This window comes from Urocitellus parryii, chromosome X (assembly GCF_045843805.1).
Source record: "Urocitellus parryii isolate mUroPar1 chromosome X, mUroPar1.hap1, whole genome shotgun sequence".
NCBI lineage: Eukaryota > Metazoa > Chordata > Mammalia > Rodentia > Sciuridae > Urocitellus > Urocitellus parryii.
In genome coordinates, this window is record NC_135547.1 from 92,474,811 (window position 1) to 92,494,603 (window position 19,793).

Genomic DNA, 19,793 nt, shown 5'->3' on the forward strand with positions numbered 1-19,793 from the left:
CCAAGCAAATGCTGCTTTTTTTAAAGCACTGATATATAGACACTTTCCCACTTTCCCTTAAACATTTTTCACAATACTCATAAGAAAAAAGGCTTTCTTCCTAGCATATTATTTATTTTTAAAATATTTTTATTAAAGTATAATGCATACAGAAAATGCACTTATATGTAAGTGTACAGCTCAATGAATTCTGACAAATGGAACATACTCAGATCAAGAAACAACATGACCAGCACTCTAGAAGCTCTCTTGTGTACTTCCTCCCAGGACCTCCACATATACCAAGAGTAAACACTATCCTGACTTTAACAGCATGGATTCATTTCACCTGCTTTGTATTTTATATAAATTGATATTTCATATGAGTTATAGACTCTTTAGTGTCTTTCTTTTATCATTAACATTATGAATGTGAGATTTATCCATATTGTTGCATATACTTGTAAATAACTCATTATCATGTTGTGTTCTATTGTGTGAATATGCTTCAATATATTTATCCATTCTACTGTTGGTAGACATTTGGGTTATTTTCAGCTTGGGGCTCTTAGGAATACAACTGCTATCTATTGGTGAACATATGTATGCACGTCCTTTAGGTATATACTTAGAAATTGAACTGCCAGGTATGTATTCGTATACTCAACATTATAAAACCAGTTTCCAACAACCCCCAATATAGTATGTGAGTTTTAGGTGCTCCACGTTCATGTCAACCCTTAATATTTTCTTTTTCTTTTTTCATTTTCATTTTCTCTCTCTCTTTTTTTTTTTTTTACTGTGGCCATTACAGTTGGCGTATAGCGTATCTTAGTATGATTTGAGTTTTCATTTCATTATTCTCCAAATCATGATCGTACCTTCCCAGTATATGCAGACAAGCTATGTCTGAGACCTGAAACCCAGGTATATTCCTCATATGACTACACCCTTTTACATTTCCTGTATTAATGCATGAGGGTTCCAGTTTCTCCACACATCATTAACTCTTATTTTTATTAGTTTTTTTTGTAGTAACCACAAAATCAAAAAATCAATCCAAGGGCTTTGTGCATTCTCAGCGAGTGATCTAACCACTGAGATACTCTCTTAGGCCATATCAGTCTTTTATTGCAGTACATACAAAGTGATATTGTGACATTAATTTTACGTTGCTCTAATGATTAATAATGTTAGATATCTTTTGAATACATATAATTATCTGTTCAGAACTTTCACCTATTATTAATTTGGTGAAGTTTTTTCCTTCTTTTGGAGCATTTACATATTCTGCATATAAGTCCATCATCAGTCCATTATCCTTTCAAAAGTTTTCTTTCAGTCACTGGACAGCCTTTTCATTCTCTTAATGGTGGTGTATTTTGAAGATCAGAACTTTTTTTTGGACAGAATGCCTTTGTTTCATTTGCTTATTCTTATGTGGTGCTGAGGATCAAACCCAGTGCTCCACACATGCTAGGCAAGCACTCACCACTGAGCTCCAGCCCCAGCCCAAAAGGTCAGAACTTCTTATTTTGTTGAAGTCCTACATTTCAATTTGTTCTTTTATGAGTTGCACTTTTGGTGTTGTACCTAAGAAATCTTTGCCTAAACAAAGATCACAATGACTTTTTTTCCTGTGTTTTCTTCTAGAAGTTTTACAGTTTTAGGTTTCATACCTAGGTCTATGATCCATTTTTAGTTAATGTTTAATATAGTATGACATATGAATCCAAATTCTTTTGTTTTATTTTGCATATGAATATAAAACCAAATGTTTCCACAGAATTTGTTTAATTCAGTATTCTTTCTCCATATTTCACTTTTTCAAAAAAATCACTTGTTCACAGAAGTTCTGGAATGGTGAAGTAAGGAGTTTGTGTTAGCTTTTCATTGCTGTGACTAAAATACATGGCAAGACCACTTAGAGGAAGAAAAGTTTATTTTGGCTCATGGTTCCAGAGGTTCAGTCCATAGTCTGCTGATTTCATTGCTTTGGGCCTGAATGGAGACAGAACATCATGGCAGAAAGGTGTGGCAGAGGAAAGCTGTTCCACTCGTGGTGGCCAGGAAGCAGAGAGAGGGGAAGAGGCTGCATGGAAGATAAATCCTTCCAGAGAATGCCTCCAGTGACCACCTCCTTCAGCCATGTCCCACCTGCCTACATTTACCACCCAGTTAGTCCATTCAATCTAGGATGGACTGATTAGGTCACAGCACTTGTAATCTAATCATTTAATTTCTGAACACTCCTGAATTAATACAGAAGGTATTAATTATCTAAACCATAACAAACTCATCAAATCTCTTATCCAAACCATAACAAACTCATCAAATCTCCTCCCCCCAAAGCAGCTACAGAACTGTAAAAGCAATTTTTAACTGTAAAAGCATTTTAGAACACTGGAAATTCACCAGAGGCATATCAAATTGGAAACTGTTTATTGACTGGAAAACCAAATATTAGTAAGACCAGTGGCATTTAAACTTGGAAATGCTACCATCCTCATCTCTGTGTGTATGGTACCTATGTTAAGTCATCTTTCTATCAATGTGACAAACTATCTCAGATTTTTAAAAAAAATCTTAAAAGAGGAAAGGTTTATTTTGGCTTGGTTTCAGAGGTTCCAGTTTATGGTCATTTGACTATTGCTTGGGCCTGTGGCAGCATAGTACATCATGGCAAGTTCATGGCTGAGCAGGCCCATTCACATTATGGCAGCTGGGAAGCAACAGAGGTGTATGAAGGGACCAGGGTCCTAATATCCCTTTCCAGACTACAACCACAATGACTTAACCTCCTACCAGGCCCCACCTCCTGCAGGTTCCATCACCTTCCAGTAGTACCACAGGTTGGCAACCAGATCTTTTGACACAGCCCTTTCAGGAATATTTAAAATCAAAACCATAATAGTAGCTATGAGAAATGGAAACCTCACTGAAACTGGAGAGGGTTGGCCTGACTTGGAGCACCATAGAAAAGCTCTATGTTTAGGGATACTGTCAAAGACAATAACAAAATTGGTAGCAATTATTTGGGGAAGGCCACAATCAGAGCTTCCTGGAACTGCAACACTGTTTGGGTAAGCACACCTGACAAAACTTAACAGGGAGATATGGAAAATGAGACAGCAAAGGTGAGTATTGATAAGCTTTCCTGTTTCTGGGAATGTGGAAGGCTGTGGGCATGACCACAAAATATAGAAGGGGCCTGATGTTGACTCATTCCTGGATGAATATGAGACCTACACAAGCAGAAATGTGTGTCAGCACAGACTTATAAACAGCCTGAACTTATGTTCCCAAACTCATACATTTACTTCCTTAATGGAAGCCAAACTGATTCAACATGTATAACCACAGCTTCTGAATCACTGATTGACACTAAACTATACTGACCCACCAGTGACTGCAAGGAAGCTAGGGATAAAAATTAAAAGAATTCTGAGCAAAGAGTCAGGCTCAGTGGCACATGCATGTAATTCCAGCAGCCCAGGAAGCTGAGGCAGGAGGATCATGAGTTCAAAGCCAGCATCAGCAACTTAGTGAGGCCATAAGCAATGCAGAAAGACCCTGCAACCCTGGATTCAATCCCTGAATCAAAAAGAACCAGAACTAAGGAGGCTGAGGCAAGAGTAACACAAGTTGAAGGCCAGCCTCAGTAACTTGGCAAGACCCTGTGCCTCCCACCAAAAAAAAATATTGTTTAAGTGGCTGGGGATGTAGCTCAGTAAAAGGCACCCCTGGATTCAAAATCCCAGTACCAAAATAAAATAAAATGGACAAGAGACATCAGTCAGCTGCACACTGAAGATAAATCCTACCAAATTAGTTCCCACAAGTCCCTAAACAAACACACACCAAGAGGAGGAGGAGGAGGAGAAGGAGGAAAGGAAGGAAGGAAGGAAGGAAGGAAGGAAGGAAGGAAGGAAGGAAGGAAGGAAGGAAGACAAGAGCAACATTAATAATAAAGGAGGGATCATAATCCAGAAATGCAGATTTGCTAAAACTTGACATTCGCTACCAATGTCAAGTCTTTAACAATTATGAGACATGCAAAGCAATCCACAAACACATAGAGGAGTTGTGAGTCTCTGGGGAAAGGGAAAAAGCAGCCAATAAAGACTTTCTTTGGTGATGTCCACATGTTGCAAATTGAGATGAACAATAGGAGAGATGCCAGTAGGCAGATACTTTAAAAATAAAGCAATTTGTTGCTTAAGATGATGTGAAGAAAAAGGAATGCTTTTACACTGTTGGTGAAACTCTAAATTGGTACAACCACTGTGGAAATCAGTATGGAGGTTCCTCAAAAGACTAGACATGGTGCCAGGTGTGGTGATGCACACCGGTAATCCCAGTGTCTGGGGGGGGCTGAGGCAGGAGAATCGTGAGTTCAAAGCCAGCCTCTGCAAAAGTGAGGTGCTAAGCAACTCAGTGAGACCCTGTCTCTAAATAGAATACAAAATAGGGCTAAGGATGTGGCTCAGGGGTTGAGTGCCCTGAGTTCAATTCCTGGTCCCCCCCCCAAAAAAAAAGACTAGGCATGGAACCACCATGTGACCCAGATATATCACTCCCCAGTATTTTTCCTAAAAAATGTACCTGGGTGCAGCGGTACATGCCTGTAATCCTAGTGGTTTGGGAGGCTAAGGCAGGAGGATCACAAGTTCAAAACCATCTTCAGCAACCTAACGAAGCCCTAAGCAACTTGGCAAGACCATGTCTCAAAACAATAAATAATTATGAAAGGGCTGGGGATGAGGCTCGGTGGTGAAGAAGCACCTCTGGATTCAATCTCTGGTACCAAAAAAAAAAAAAAAAAAAGCAAGAGAAAACAAAAGAAAGTCAACATACTTTAGTGATACATGCACACCCATGTTTATAGCAGCACAATTCACAATAACCAGGCTATCCATCAATTGATGAATAGAATTTAAAAAGTGTGTGTGTGTGTATGTGTGTGTGTGTGTGTGTGTACACACAGATGTTTTATTTGGCCATAAGAAAAATAAAATCATATTATTTACAGGAAAGTGGGTGGAAGTGAAATAAGCCAAACTCAGAAAGTCATGATTTCTCATGTGTGGAAGCTAAAGAGGAAAAAGGAAAAGAAAGGTGATGTGGCGGAGATCTCAAGAAAATTAAAGAGAGTGGAGGGAAAGGACCAGGAGGTGAGAGGTGGGAAGCACTGGGGAGTAATATTTGTTAGGTGGGTTTGAGGTGCTAAGGGAACAAAGCACCAGGCAACCCGGATGCACGAAAGACCAATCAGACATCGACAGACAAGCAGTGATGGTGCCTCATAACCACCTATCAATCAGCAGGGTCTCCTGACTAATCCTGGAAGGACATGAAGCTCATCAAGATCCCCCAACCAACCCCAGCAGGACAAGGGACTCTAAAAACCTCACTTTCCTGTCCCAAGCCCAATAAAATTCTAATCCAGCTGAGCCTGAGTGTGATTCCCCAACCCACTCTGTTGGACTGGAGGGTCGACCAAAAGTGAATCTCAATAAAGCCTTGTTTAGCTGCTTTTAATCTGCCTTGTTTGATCACCAGTGCCTGACCTTACAATATTGGCCAAATTACATTGTTATATTGTGTGCATGTATGAATATGTAACAACAAATCCCATCATTATGTACAACTATAATGCACCTTTTAAAAATGTAGAAAGAATAAAAAAGCAATTTGTCATTGAAGGTCATAAATGGGTTATAGAATGGCTGAGGATATAGCTCAGTTGGCAGGGTGCTTGCCTAGCATTCACAAGGCCCTGGTTCAATCCCAGTACCACTAAACAAAATGGATTATAGCATTAGCTGATTATTTAAGAATGTAGAGATTTTTAAATGGCAAGCAGCAATGGCGTATGTATTTGTTACAATCTGAATGTTTATGTCCCCTCAAAATTCATATGTTGAAACTGTTGGGCTGGCAGCTTTCCCTTCCCCTCCCCATCCCATCCAGGCCATGGGCAGGAACTTTTCATCTGGCTGAAGAGACCAGGCCCTTAAACTTGGCCCCTAAATCCCGCTCAACCAAACTGCCAAGAGTAGTAATAATTTAGTTGGCCTAAGTCCTCCTACCTCTAGTGACCTACACAGATGCAGACGTGTGCCCCCAGCCCCCCCTTCCCAATAAAACTCCTTTTGGTGGCTTATTCTTGTTCCATGGTTCCTGGCCTCTTGTGCCCTTTTCTGCTTTACAAAAACGTAATCTAAAATGTGCTGGCAGTAGGAGATGGGGCCTTTGGAACATGATTACATCCTTATGGCAGAGCCCTTCATAAAAGAAATTAGTGTCCTTTGGAAAGAAGCCCCAGACCCAGAAGGCACCTGTAATCCTAGCAACCTGGGAGGCTGAGACAGGAAAATTCCAAGTTGTAGAACAGGCTCAGCAACTTAGTGAGGCCCTAAGTAACTTAGCAAGCCCTGTCTCAAAATAAAAAATAAAAAAAAAAACGACTGGGGAGGGGGATCAGTGATTAAGTGCCCCTGGCTTTAATCCCCAGTAAAAAAAAAAAATAATAAAAAAATAAAAAATAAAAAATCGCTGCTGCCATTTTACCATGTGAAAACACAGATAAAAGGCTCCATCTGTGAACCAGGAAACAGGGCCTACCAGATAATGAATCTGTTGGTGCCTTGATCTTGGACTTCTCAGACTTTTGAATTGTGAAAAATACATTTCTGCTATTTATAAGCCACCCAAATTATGGTATTTTTATAGCAACCCTAACAGACTAAGACAGTGTTATATGATATACTTATAAAAAGAATTTTTAACAGGGGTTATAAATAAGAAATATGCCAGTGAGTGTTTGTGAACAGGCTTTTTCATGAGAGAAAGCTGTAGGTACTCTGTCAATGGTGTTTATTTCTAAATAGAAAGATTCAGAGGGGTCATGGATCAGAAGTCTTTGAGGATATTTTTGGATGGAGTGGTTTTTTCTCCAAACAGGCTCATGAATGAAAGATTTGCCAGTGGGTAGGTGTTATGGTTTAGTTATGAGGTGTCCCCAGAAAGCTCATATATGAGGCAATGCAAGAAAGTTTAGAGGTGAAATGATTGGGTTATGAGAGTTTTAAACTAATCAGTGAATTAATCCCCTAATTGGAATTAACTGGGTGGTAACTGAAGGCGGATACGGTGTGGCTGGAGGAGGTAGGTCATTAAAGGTGTGTCTGTTGTGGTGTATATTTTGTCCATGGTGAGGGGAGGCTTTCTCTGCTTCCTAGTGCTATGTCCCCAAATGCTTTCCTCCACCACACTCTTTGGCTCATCTCAGGTCGCGAGGAATGGGGTCAGCCATCTATGGACTGAGACCTCTGAAACTGTGAGCCCCCAAAATAAACTTTCTCCTCCTTAAATTATTCTCAGCACAGCACCAAATAAAAAATGTTAACTAAAACAGTAAATATCTATAAAAGGGAGATTGCCCAATGGGAGTCATCAATGGGAATGTCAGTAAGATATTCATGAATAGAGGAAATAGCTCAAAAGTGATCACAGTTTGCAGAATCCTAAGAATGAACCACAATATGTTTTGCCCTTGTATGAACTCCTTGAGTGTGGGTAAAACCTGAGTATGGTGAGATTTCATGCTGTGATTACAGTACATTATATGGCAAAAGGGATCATGCAGATCTAATTAAGGTTATTAATTAGTTGATTTTAAAATAGAGAGATTATTCAGTCGAGCCTAATCTAAATACAGGAACCTTTTAAAAAGACAAGTTTTCTCCTGCTGATAGCAGAAGAGGAAGTCAGGGAGATTGGAAGTATGAGAAGCATTTTGCATGTCCTAGCTGGCTTTGAAGATGAAGAAGCCCAGGTGATGATTTATGTTAAGCTAATTTTGTGGCAATTTGTTATAGATCTCTCTCTGTCAATAGAAAATGAATACATTTTTTTATTGTTTGTAACAGGGATTGAACCCTGGGGCTTTTAACCACTGAACCACATCCTCAGCCCTTTTTTATATTTTATTTCGAGACAGGGTCTTGCTGAGTTGCTTAGGGCCTTTCTAAGTTGATAAGGCTGGCCTCAAACTGGCAATCCTCCTGCCTCAGCCTCCCAAATTGCTGGGATTATAGGTGTGTGTCACTGCACCCAGCAATACATTAGTATTTGCCGGTGGGTATTTGTGAAAGATAGCATATGGCACATTATAGACAGAGGACTTTATGTTTGCTGTTTTTAGATATGCATGACAGTAGGGTGCATTTTGATTTATTACGCATGCATAGGGTGCAATTCATTATAAATTTGATCTCATTCTTGTGGTTGAACATGACGTGGAGTTACACTGGTCATGTATTCATATATGAGCATAGGAAAGTTATGTCCCATTCATTCTACTGTCTTTTCTATTCCCATCTCCCCTCCCTTCCCTTTATTCTCATTTGTTTAATCCAAAGAACTTTAATACTTCCCCTCCTTATACTCCCTTGTTATGGATTAGCATCCATATATCTGAGAGTACATTCAACCATTGGTTTTTTGGAGCTGGCTTATTTCACTTAGCATGATAATCTCCAGTTCCATCCATTTACCAGCAAATGCCATAATCTCATTCTTCTTTAAGGCTGAGTAATATTCTATTGTGTATATGTGCCATATTTTCTTTATCCATTCATCTGTTGAAGGGCATCTGTGTTGGTTCCATAGCTTAGCTATTGTGAATTGAGCTGCTATAAACATTGATGTGGCTGCATCACTGTAGTATGCTGATTTTAAGTCCTTTGGGTATAAACAGAGGAGTAGGATAACTGGGTCAAGACAGAGGACTCTTCAAGGGAATTTGTTAACAAGGTTTTAGGGATATGCTATTTATAGTCTAGGTGACAATCAATATTTATAAATGTGGAGACTTTCCCAGTGAGGACTGCATAGTGGAAAACTGTTATGGGTTGGCTTGCTTCCTCTCACTACCACCAAAGAGGCACTGAAGTCCTAACCACCAGGCTTCCAAACATGACCTTACTTGGAAATAGGAAGAGGAACATTATTACTTGAGGGGTGATTGTCCATGGAAGACTTTGAAATGTTGGTATTTGCCAGTGTGAGGGGTTTTCACACTAGAAACAGTGTATAAGTCTCAAAATGAGAATAAAAACTTTACAAATGAGCATATTCTGTTTGTAACACCTCTAGAAGAGATTGTCAGAATCATGAGTCAAATTGAAATTGCTGCATGAAATTATTGCTGCTAATACTATACATTATTCTGATATTGTAAATTATCATTCCTAGTCTTAAACATGACTTAAAATCCTGGAAAGAATCATTAATGATAAGATTTATAACTAATAATTAAATTATATTTATGATTACTACTACTACTAATAATAATAATAATTAACACAGAGGGCTGGCTTATGTGTCTAGCATTATTATAAGCTCTTCACATATATGATTTTATATAATATTCATTTTGTCACCAGTGTGGTGGTGCACACCTGTAATCCTAGCAACTTGGGAGGCTGAGTCAGGAGGATTGTAATTTCAAGGCCAGCCTCAGCAACTTAGCCAGACCCTGTCTCAAAATTTTAAAAATGGAGGACTTGGGATGTAACTCAGTGGTAAACTGACTACCCCTGGATTTGATCCTTTGTACTTCAATAAATAAATAAACTGAAAAAAAAATTCACATTGTCCCTATGAGTTAGGTATTATTTTTGTTCCCATTTTATAGATGCAAAAACTGAGGCATAGAACACTAATATGATTTCCAAAGACACAGAACTAGGGCAAGGCCAGGGCAGGATTTTCCCCCAAATTTTAAGCAGGCACTAATGAAAGTTTAAAAAAAAATCTTTCACGATTTCTAGAAGTAAATGTAGGGTAAACATTTCAACATAGAGTCACAAGAAACAACTTTCTCAATAGAAAACCTAAAGCTCAGGAAATAATACCAACAGTTAATAAATGGGATGGCATCAAATTAAAAAGCTTCTTCACAGCAAAGGGAATTACAATGTGAAGAGAGAACCTACAGAATGGAAGAAAATCTTTGCAAGCTACTCTTCTTACAGAGGATTAATCCAGAATATATAAAGAACTTTAAAAAAAAAAACACCCAAAGCGCCAAGTAACCCAATAAATTAACAAATGAATGAACAGATACCTCTGAAAAAATACAAATAGGCAAGATGCACAAGACCCAGGGTTCAATCCCCGGCAACACACACACACACAAAAAAAAAAAAAAAAAAAAAAAAAAAAAAACCAGAAATAGCAAGAAACATGAAAAAATGTTCAAAATTATTAACAAGTAAATGCAAAAAAATCTTGCAAAGATTCAAATTTTAAAAATACTGACTTAGTTTAGATATTTATTTTTATAATCTTTCTTTGTAAACAGTTTTATTGAGACATAATTCACACACAATGAAATTCACCTATTAAACATAACAATTATTAGTTTTAGTATATTCACAAAGTTGTACAAACATCACAATAGAATTTTAGAATATTTTCATCATCCCAAAAGGAAACCTCTTACCCATTAGAAGTCACTCTTCATTTTTTTTTTTTTTTTTTTTTTGGTACTGGGGATTGAACCCAGGGGTGCTTAACCAGTGAGCTACATCCCCAGCCCTATCACTATCCATTTTTATATTGCTCCCCACCCCAGCCCTAGACAACCACTAATCTACATTTTGACTTTATAGATTTGCTTACTCTGGACATTTCATATAAATGTAATCAAATAATATGCAGTCTTTTGCTTCTTTCAGTTAACATGTTTCAAAGATCATCCAAGCTTATACATCATTCCTTGTTCATGTGTGTGTGGTACTGGGGACTAAGTATCTCATGCATGCTAGACAAGTGCTGTATCACTCAGCTACATCCCCAGCCCTTTTTATTTTATTTTGAGACAGGGTCTCACTATGTTGCCAAGGCTGGCCTTGAACTTTCTCCTGCCTCAGCCTCCTGAGTTGCTGGTATTCCAGGTTTGCACCTCCATACCTGGCCATCATTCCTTTATAGCACTAATTAATATTCTATTGTATGCACACACCACATTCTGTTTATCTATTCATCAGTTAATGGACAGTTGTATCGTTTCTACTTTTTGGCAACTATGAATAATGCTGCTGTGAATATCTGTGTACAAGTTTTTGTTGAGTGTGTGTTTTCCTTTCTCTCAGATAGATACCAAAGAGTGGAATTCCTAGATCACATGACAATTGTATGGTTAACATTCTGGAAAAGAACTGCCACACTGTTTTCCAAAATGGCTGCACTGCTTTACATCCCATCGACAATGTAAAAGTGTTAAAGGGCTGGGGTTGTGACTCAGTGGCAGGTTTGAGCCTCAGCATCAGCCATCTGCAACTACAAAAAAAAATTTTTTAAAGTGTTCCAATCCTTGGCAACACTTGTTATTGTCTCATTTTTTAAAATTCTATCCATTCTAGAGGATATAAAGTGATATCTCATTTTATTTTGTTTTGGTTTGTTTGTTTTTGTGGTGCTGGGAATGGAATGCAAGGCAAGTGCTTTATACTGAGCTTCATCCCGAGCCATGACTCCTAATGGCTAGTGATGTTCCATATCTATTCATGTGTTTATTGGGCATTTGTATATCTTTGGGAAATTATCAACTTAGAACCTTTGCCTATTTTTTAATTGGGTTATTTATGCTTTTATATCCAAGTTTAAGAGTTCTTTATGTATACTGGATACAAATCTTTAACCAGATATGGGATTTGCAAATTTATAGCAGAAAAGTTTTTGTGATAAAGTCCTATTTACCGGGCTGGGGATGTGGCTCAAGCGGTAGCGCGCTCACCTGGCATGCGTGCGGCCCGGGTTCGATCCTCAGCACCACATACAAAGATGTTGTGTCTGCCAAAACTAAAAAATAAATATTAAAAAAATTCTCTTAAAAAAAGTAAAAAAAAAAGTCCTATTTACCTACTTTTTGTTTTATGATATGTGTTTTTGCTATCATATCTAAGAAGCCATTCAGGGCCAGCATTGAAATGCTGATCTGGCTTTAGTATTCTTATCTGTTACACCACACTGAGTATCTAGAAATTAAATCACTGTTAATAATATTGTCATTTAAGTTCTTATCGTGAGAGTTTCATATTTCAGTTTTAAAAATACCCACGGAGGGCTGGGGTTGTAGCTCAGAGGTAAAGTGTTCACCTAGCATGCATGAGGCACTTGGTTCAATCCTCAGCACCACATAAATATAAAATAAAGATATTGTGTCCACCTAAAACTAAAAAATAAATATTTTTTTTAAAATAAAAATAAAAATCTCCAAGGAGCAAAGACATCCCATAGTCATCCTCCAATCTTAGCACAGATGTCTGAAGGATACTGGGTAGAGATGTGATTCCCATTTTTAAAGGGGGACTGGTACAGAGGTTACCCACTGAGATGGATCCCATGCTACACACCTTTTATGCCTGTGATCCCCACCATGCACACGCTCTCAGCTATCACAGAGATTCCACACTGACACAGTGAATGCTGGGGAGCGCTCACTTTAATGGATTTTCTAAAAGGGTAATGGAAGGAAACAGTGACCCCAGGGCTCCAGATGTCCTGCCATGAGTCCACACCAGGGCTCTGAAGCAGGCAGCCTCTCTATAGAAATTGCTCCCCTGTGGCAAGGATCTTACTGGGAAAAAGGTGTTCCCTCTACAGCCTGCAATTCTCAGTTGCTGTTTAATGTCCTCAGTTGCATCCAGTGGGTACAGTAGTCCCTTTTATCCATGGTTTTACTTTCCACATTTTCAGTTATCTATAGTCAATCACAGTCTGGAAATAGTACATGGAAAATTCCAGAAATAAATAATTTGTAAGTGGGCTGGGGATGTGGCTCAAGCGGTAGTGCACTCGCCTGGCATGCGTGCGGCCCGGGTTCGATCCTCAGCACCACATACATACAAAGGTGTTGTGACCACCAAATACTAAAAAATAAATATTAAAACTCTCTCTCTCTCTCCCTCTCTCACTCTCTTTAAAAAAATAATAATAATAATTTGTAAGTTTTAAATTGCATGCCATTTTGAGTAGAATGATGAAATATTACACTGTACTGCTTGTTACAGTTTATTGTTATGTGTCCTATTTTATTGTTATTGTTAATCTCTTACTGTGTTTATGAATTAAACTTTATCGTATGTATGTATAAGAAAAAACAGTATATAGAGAGTTTGATATGGTCTACAGTTTCAGGCATCTCAGGAAACCCAAGTCTAACTCCTGGAATGAGAACAGAACACTTTTTATTGTTTTGTTTTCACATTTTAATTGAGACATAACTTGCATACAATACAATGCATACATTTTAAGCTGCCCATTTGATGATTATTGTATACACCCATCAACACACACTCCAATCAAGATATGAAATATTTTCATCAACCCAAGAAGTTCCTTCCTACCCTTTATGAGTTAATATCCACCTCCAGAGGCAACCACTAGTCTGTTTTGTTACTATATATGCTCTTTATTTAGGTTTGACATTTTCCATAATAAACTATTAAAACATCCAAAAATTTTAAATCATCAAAACTGATTTTTTTAAATGGGTGAGATAAAGATTGGAAGAGTTGATGAAATGGCTTTTTGATACAATTAATACTTAGTAAACCAGAGTAAGGGCATGCTGTATAGAAAATACAGGAAGGATAGTATATATATTCAGTATATGCTGTAGTGTGGGTGTCTGAGGATCAATTGAAATGTCTTGTGTATCATAAGCATGGGAGATTCAGGGGAAAAGCAAATAATTTATTCACTCTGGCATAGTGCCACGAAATACTAAAAGGTAAAGTATTCACTCTTTAAAAAACGTGTCATAAGGAAACAGTCTCAGACTGGATGCGATGGCTCTTGTCTGTAATCCTAGCAGCTCAGGAGGCTTAAGCAGGAAGGTCACAAGTTTGAGGACACCCTCAGCAATGTAAGATACCATTTCTCAAAATAAAAAATAAAAAAGGGCTGGGGATGTAGCTCGGTGGTAGAGTACCCCTGGGTTTATTCTCCAGGACCAAAAACAAAACAAAACCCAGACAAAGTTGAGAAGTTCACCACAATCAGACACCCACTAGAGCACACTCTACAGGGTATTTTTCAGGCAAAGAGGAAAATGATCCCTGGATGGAGTGCAGAAAGCAAAGAGGAACCAAGATGGCAAATATGTGAGCAAAATAAAAGAAATATTGCCAATATAAGATAAAAATGTTCCTGAATCCCCAGTCACTGAGTCTCTGCCAAGGACTCAGCAGCCTCCCCCTCCATGCACCCTGCACTTCCCGAGGCCCCGCCCCCCTTCTCCTGCAGCCCCCGTTTCCACCGTTTCCATCGCAGAAAAGGAATCCTATCCTATTTCCTATATTTCCGGTATCCAGAACCTCCACTTTTGACCCTTTTGCTGATGCAAGCAAGGGTTATGACCTGCTTCCTGCTGGCACTGAGGATTAGATCCACATAATAATTCAACAGAGAAACTTACTGTCCAAGGAGTCGCTGGTGATTACGATTAAAAGAAACGAATGAAGGTGTTTAGGAAGAAATTTGCCTGCAATAGTACTGTAATTGAGCATCCAGAATATGGAGAAGTAATTCAGCTACAGGGCGACCAGTGCAAGAACATGCCAGTTCCTGGTAGAGATTGGACTGGCTAAGGGCAATCAGCTGAAGGTTCATGGGTTTTAAGTGCTTGTGGCTCACTGAAGCTTAAGTGAAAATTTCCTTGCAATAAGTAGAATTTCCTTTCTGTCCCTTGTCACAAGTTTAAAAACCTCACAGCTTGTATAATGTAACCACTTGGAGTCCTCTTTTAACTTGGACTAGTGTAACTCCTTCATGCAATAAACTGAAAAGAGCCATGCTGTCTAGTCTTGAAGTCCTTCATTTAAACAGAGGTCAAGCAGTCGGTGCCTGGCAGTGTCCACCTAAAACAAAGCAATAACATGATGCTTCAGCAAAGCCCAGAGCCCCAAGATCAGATGGCTGTGTCTGACCAGAAGCTTCTCAGCTCTCCCTTAACAGAGGCCCCTGCCCTAAGAGTGTTCTGACCTGATCAGGAGGATGGGGTAAGGTACCACTAGAGGGGGACTTTGGTAGTTTTGGTGGTTTTTGGTGTTTTTTTTGTTTTGTTTTGTTTTGTTTTTTAAAAAGAATCCCTGGTGTCTAACCTGACCAGGTGGGCAGAACTCAGAGGCCACCTTCCCTCTTGTGAGGCGATGCGACATTTGACTTGCCACCAATGTCTTTTTTTATTTTTTTGACTAGACATATCTTAGCTAAGGGGTGTCCAAAACAACAGAATGTGAGGCCAGCTTAATATCAGTTAAATTTTTGAGAAAGGAACAAATACCAACTGATTTTATCAGTCCCATAGCTAGCTGTAGAGCTTGCAACTCACTAGCAACAGCTGCCCAGTGTTATGTGAAGTGATAAACTGTTTTCTGGTTTTCTTTTTTCCCCTTCCAGTTTTAATGTTATATAATGTATTTAGACCCTTATTTAAATAAACTTGTTTTCAGAAATGAAAAAAAAGTTTGTGATGTGTGCCACACACACACACACACACACACACACCATAACTCATTATATTTTTAAATACACGTGTGTGTATATGTGTGTGTGTGTGTGTGTGTGTGTATATATATATATATACACACACACACACACACATATACATACACACACACACACATATGAGCAAAGTTGCTGTTAAAATTTTAGGTGGTGCAACACCTGTAATCCCAGCATCTTGAGAGGCTGAGACAGGAGGACCTTGAATTCAAAGCCAGCCTCAGCAACTTAGCAAGGCACAAGTGCCTTGTCTAAGTAAAAGACACCTGTCTGTAAATAAAATATAAAAAGGGCTGGGGATGTGGCTCACTGGTTAAGCACCCCTGGGTTCAATCCTCAGTACTAAAAAAAAAAATTAGAAGACTAATATTAAGTGCTGGTGATGCTAGGAACTTCTCAAACTTCTGACAGTATAAAGTAATCCAATTCAGAAAGGAAAAAAACAATAAAGTTGACAAACTTTGACGCAGATTAATCAGGGCCCAGGTAAGACACAGAAACCACACCCATTATTTTCACAGAGAAAAGTTATTTTAAATAACAATTGCTTATAAAATTGGAGAATTCCCACATATAACTTAAGAGACAAAAAGAAAACAAATTTAAGTTTTCAGGGAGGTAGCAACTGTAGAAAGCAGCTAGGCTAGGTAGTAACAAAAGGATACCATTGGAGTTATTAAAAATTAGAAAGGTGGAAGAGGGGTCCCATGTAACTGGGACTCAGGCCTCTAAGGAGGTTTTATCAGCCAGCTGATGCCTATGTCTCAAAGCAGGTGGAGTCCCATAAAGCTGAATCTGGGGGGACTAGGAAATCTCAAAGTGCACGAAACTGCTTCTATGACAAGGAATTCTGCTGCCTAGTGAAAACACAGTGCTGGCTGGACACACAGATGAAGGAGGAGCTAACAGGAAGGGACAAAAGGACCCAGTTCCTTTTTTTCCCTCTCTCTCCAGTCCTAAAATTTACATCTAGTATCTCTTCTTGGCAGAGAGCAGCTGGCAATACAGAAATGTGGTTTTTAGACCCACAAAGTACAATCTAGAAAGGTGGGTATGGAGCTGGGACACAAGAGCTTAATAACTGCTGGCTGAGGTGGCACACACCTGTAATCCCAGCTGCTTGGGAGGCTGAGGCAGGAAAATCACAAGTTTGAGAGCAATCCAGGCAGCTTTGAGAGACCTTGCCTCAAAATAAGACATAAAAAAGACTGGGGATGTAGCTCAGTTGTAAAGTGCCCCTGGGTTCAATCTCCAATACAAAAAAAAAAAAAAAGAGCTTAGTAACTGGCAAATCACTACACCCTATGAACCAGCAATTCCACTTCTAGGTCACAAAACACAGAAACAATACAATGTCCTTCACAAGGGGAATGGAGAGGGGAATAAATAAATTAGACTTTTATCAACATGGATAGATATTGAGAAGGTAGCATCACATAAAAAAAGCAAGCTACCAAATTTTATTTTATTTATTTATTTATTATTTTTTTTTTTGGTGGTACTAGAGATTGAACCCAGGACCTTGTGCATCTAGGCAAGCACTCTACCAACTGACCTATATCCCCAGCCCACCAAATTTTATCTATAGTGTGACAGTATCTGTGTAACATTAACAAGACCATGTAGTATTATACATTGCAGACTTCATTCTATACAAAAGGAAATCTCAAAGTGGATTGAAATTCTAAATGATGGTAAAAACTTCAACTGCAGAGGAAAGTATAGAAAAAAAAACTTCAGCAGAAGAACGAACAAAATGAATCAGTCACGGACTGAGAGAACACATTACATAACACACGAAAAAGGATTTTTATAATCTCATATATTAAACACCATTTCAACCAGGAAGTAAAACATGAATAGCCTATTAGAAAACAGTGAGCATACCAAGCACAGGGGCACCTGCATGTAATCCCAGCAACTCATGAGTCTGAGGCAGGAGGATCACAATTTAAAGCCACCTTCAGTAACTTAGTGAGGTCCTGTGTCAAAATAAAAAAATAAAAAGGACTTGGGATGTGGCTTAGTGGTTAAGCACCCCTGGGGTCATTCCCTGGTACAGAAAAAAAGATAAAAGAGGGGCTGGGGTTGTGACTCAGTGGTAGCATGCTTGCCTAGCATGCATGACACACTGGGTTCAATTCTCAGCACCACATTCAAATAAATAAAATAAAGATCCATCAACAACTAAAAAAATTTTTTTAAAAAGACAAAAGAAAACAGTGAGCACCAGCTACTTTGGAGGCTGAGGCAAGTTCAAGGCCAGCCTTAGAAGCCTAGTGAAACACTGTCTCAAAATAAAAAAGGACTGTGGCTGTGGCTCAGTGGTAAAGTGCCCACAGGTTCAATTCTCAGTACCAAATAATCAGTGAGGAAAGAGTGTGAACAGTCAATATATGGAAGGAAAAACCTGAAGAGCCAAACGGATAAGATATTCAACTTCACCACCAACTGGGGAAATACAAATGAAAATAACAAGGAGCTGCCCCCTAAGGGGGTCAAGAACTAGCTTTCCACCAAGCTAGGTGCCACAACATGACAGGGGTATTCTGAGTGCTCTGGTAATCAGATGCCCCAAGGGGCTTGATCCAGGGGTGGGGAGGGTCTTTAGGGAGGGGCTTTTTCTATTGCACATGGCAAGGGCCGGCCTAAGTGAGTTCTCTGGTGTTCCGTGAGGTGTGCCTTCCGGCAGAAAGCCTTCCCGCACTCTTGACATTCAAAGGGTCTCTCCCCCGTGTGAATTCGCTGATGCTCAATGAGACGGGCTTTCACGTAGAAGGCATTTCCACACTCACTGCATTCATACGGTTTCTCTCCTGTGTGCGTTCTCCGGTGCTGCCGAAGGGACTTCCTCATGCTAAAGATCTTCCCACACTCAGTGCATTCATAGGGTTTCTCTCCCGAATGTCTTCGCTGATGCTCAATGAGACGTGCTTTCACGTAGAAGGCGTAACCACATTTGTTGCATTGGTAAGGCTTCTCTCCCGTGTGAATTCTCTGATGGACCCCAAGAGAGGAGTGCACACTGAAAGCTTTCCCACATTCATTGCACTGATAGGGTTTCTCACCGGTGTGGATCCTCTGATGATTATTGAGAGTCATCTTCATTCGGAAGAACTTCCCACATTCTGCACATTCATAAGGTTTCTCCCCTGTGTGAATGCTCTGATGTTGATTTAGGGATTTCTTTGCCCGGAAATTTTTCCCACATTCCCCACATTCATAGGGTTTCTCCCCCGTGTGAGTTCTCTGGTGCTGGGTGAGGGCTATCTTGACACGAAATGGTTTCCCACATTCACTACACTTGTAGGGTTTCTCCCCCGTGTGGGTCCTCTGGTGGATGGTGAGAGTTGCCTTCTCAGAAAAGGTTTTCCCACATTCTGTACATTCATAGGGTCTCTCTCCTGTGTGGGTTCTCCTGTGTAAAATGAGTTGTGACTTCCGGCCAAAAGATTTCCCACATTCAGGGCATTCAAAAGGCTTCTCCCCCGTGTGAGTTTTCTGATGGGCAATGAGGTATGATCTGGCACTGAAGGTTTTGGCACAGTCGCCACATTCATAAGGTTTTTCCCCTGTGTGTATTCGCAGATGTTCAACCAGGTTTGATTTCCTGCAGTATGCCTTCCCACATTCATGACATTCAAAGCTTTTATCTCCAGTGTGTGTTCTTTTCTGTTGAAGGAAGCCGGTTTCCTGGTGGAAGCCTTTCCCACATCCATTATATTCAACGTTTTGATTCAAACTGTGAAGACTCTGATGCTGAAGCAGGCTGTTATCCAGCCTGAGGGCATTAGCCCCAACAGAGCTGTTGCCACACAGTAGCGAGAGAGATCCTTTAAAAACAAACCAGAGTCTGTCACTCTTTGAGGTACTAACACCTTCAAATGGCTTCTGTCATAGTGTAAAATTAAACTCGTCACCAGAGCCTTTATAATTTATATCATTTTGGCCCCCTGATGACTCACTGATACTACCTCTCAATATTTTTCCCTCTTTTGCCCTGGCCTTTTTGCAAGTCCCAGGAGATGTCACTTAGACTAAGCTTGGCACTGGGTTCAATCTGCCCACAATATTCAAAATTCATATGGCTCAGCCAGGTGTGGTGGTGCACACTTGTAATCCCAGCAACTTGGGAGGCTGAGGCAAGAGGATTGTGAGTTCAAAGCCAGCCTCAGCAATTTAGTGAGGTCCTCAGCAACTTTGCAAGACCCTATCTCTAAATAAAACATAAA

General features: G+C 39.5%; 1 protein-coding gene across 2 annotated transcripts in view; it reads right to left on the minus strand.

The window, feature by feature from the left end:
* Positions 1-17,081: 17,081 nt before the first annotated feature.
* Positions 17,082-19,793, minus strand: part of Znf157 (zinc finger protein 157) — a 31,803-nt gene continuing 29,091 nt past the window's right edge. For both annotated transcript variants that reach the window (XM_077793963.1, XM_077793964.1), the window contains one exon: positions 17,082-19,394. In XM_077793963.1, coding sequence (XP_077650089.1) covers positions 18,169-19,394 — 1,226 coding nt within the window. In that variant the 3' untranslated portion in view covers positions 17,082-18,168. The remainder of the gene's footprint in view (positions 19,395-19,793) is intronic.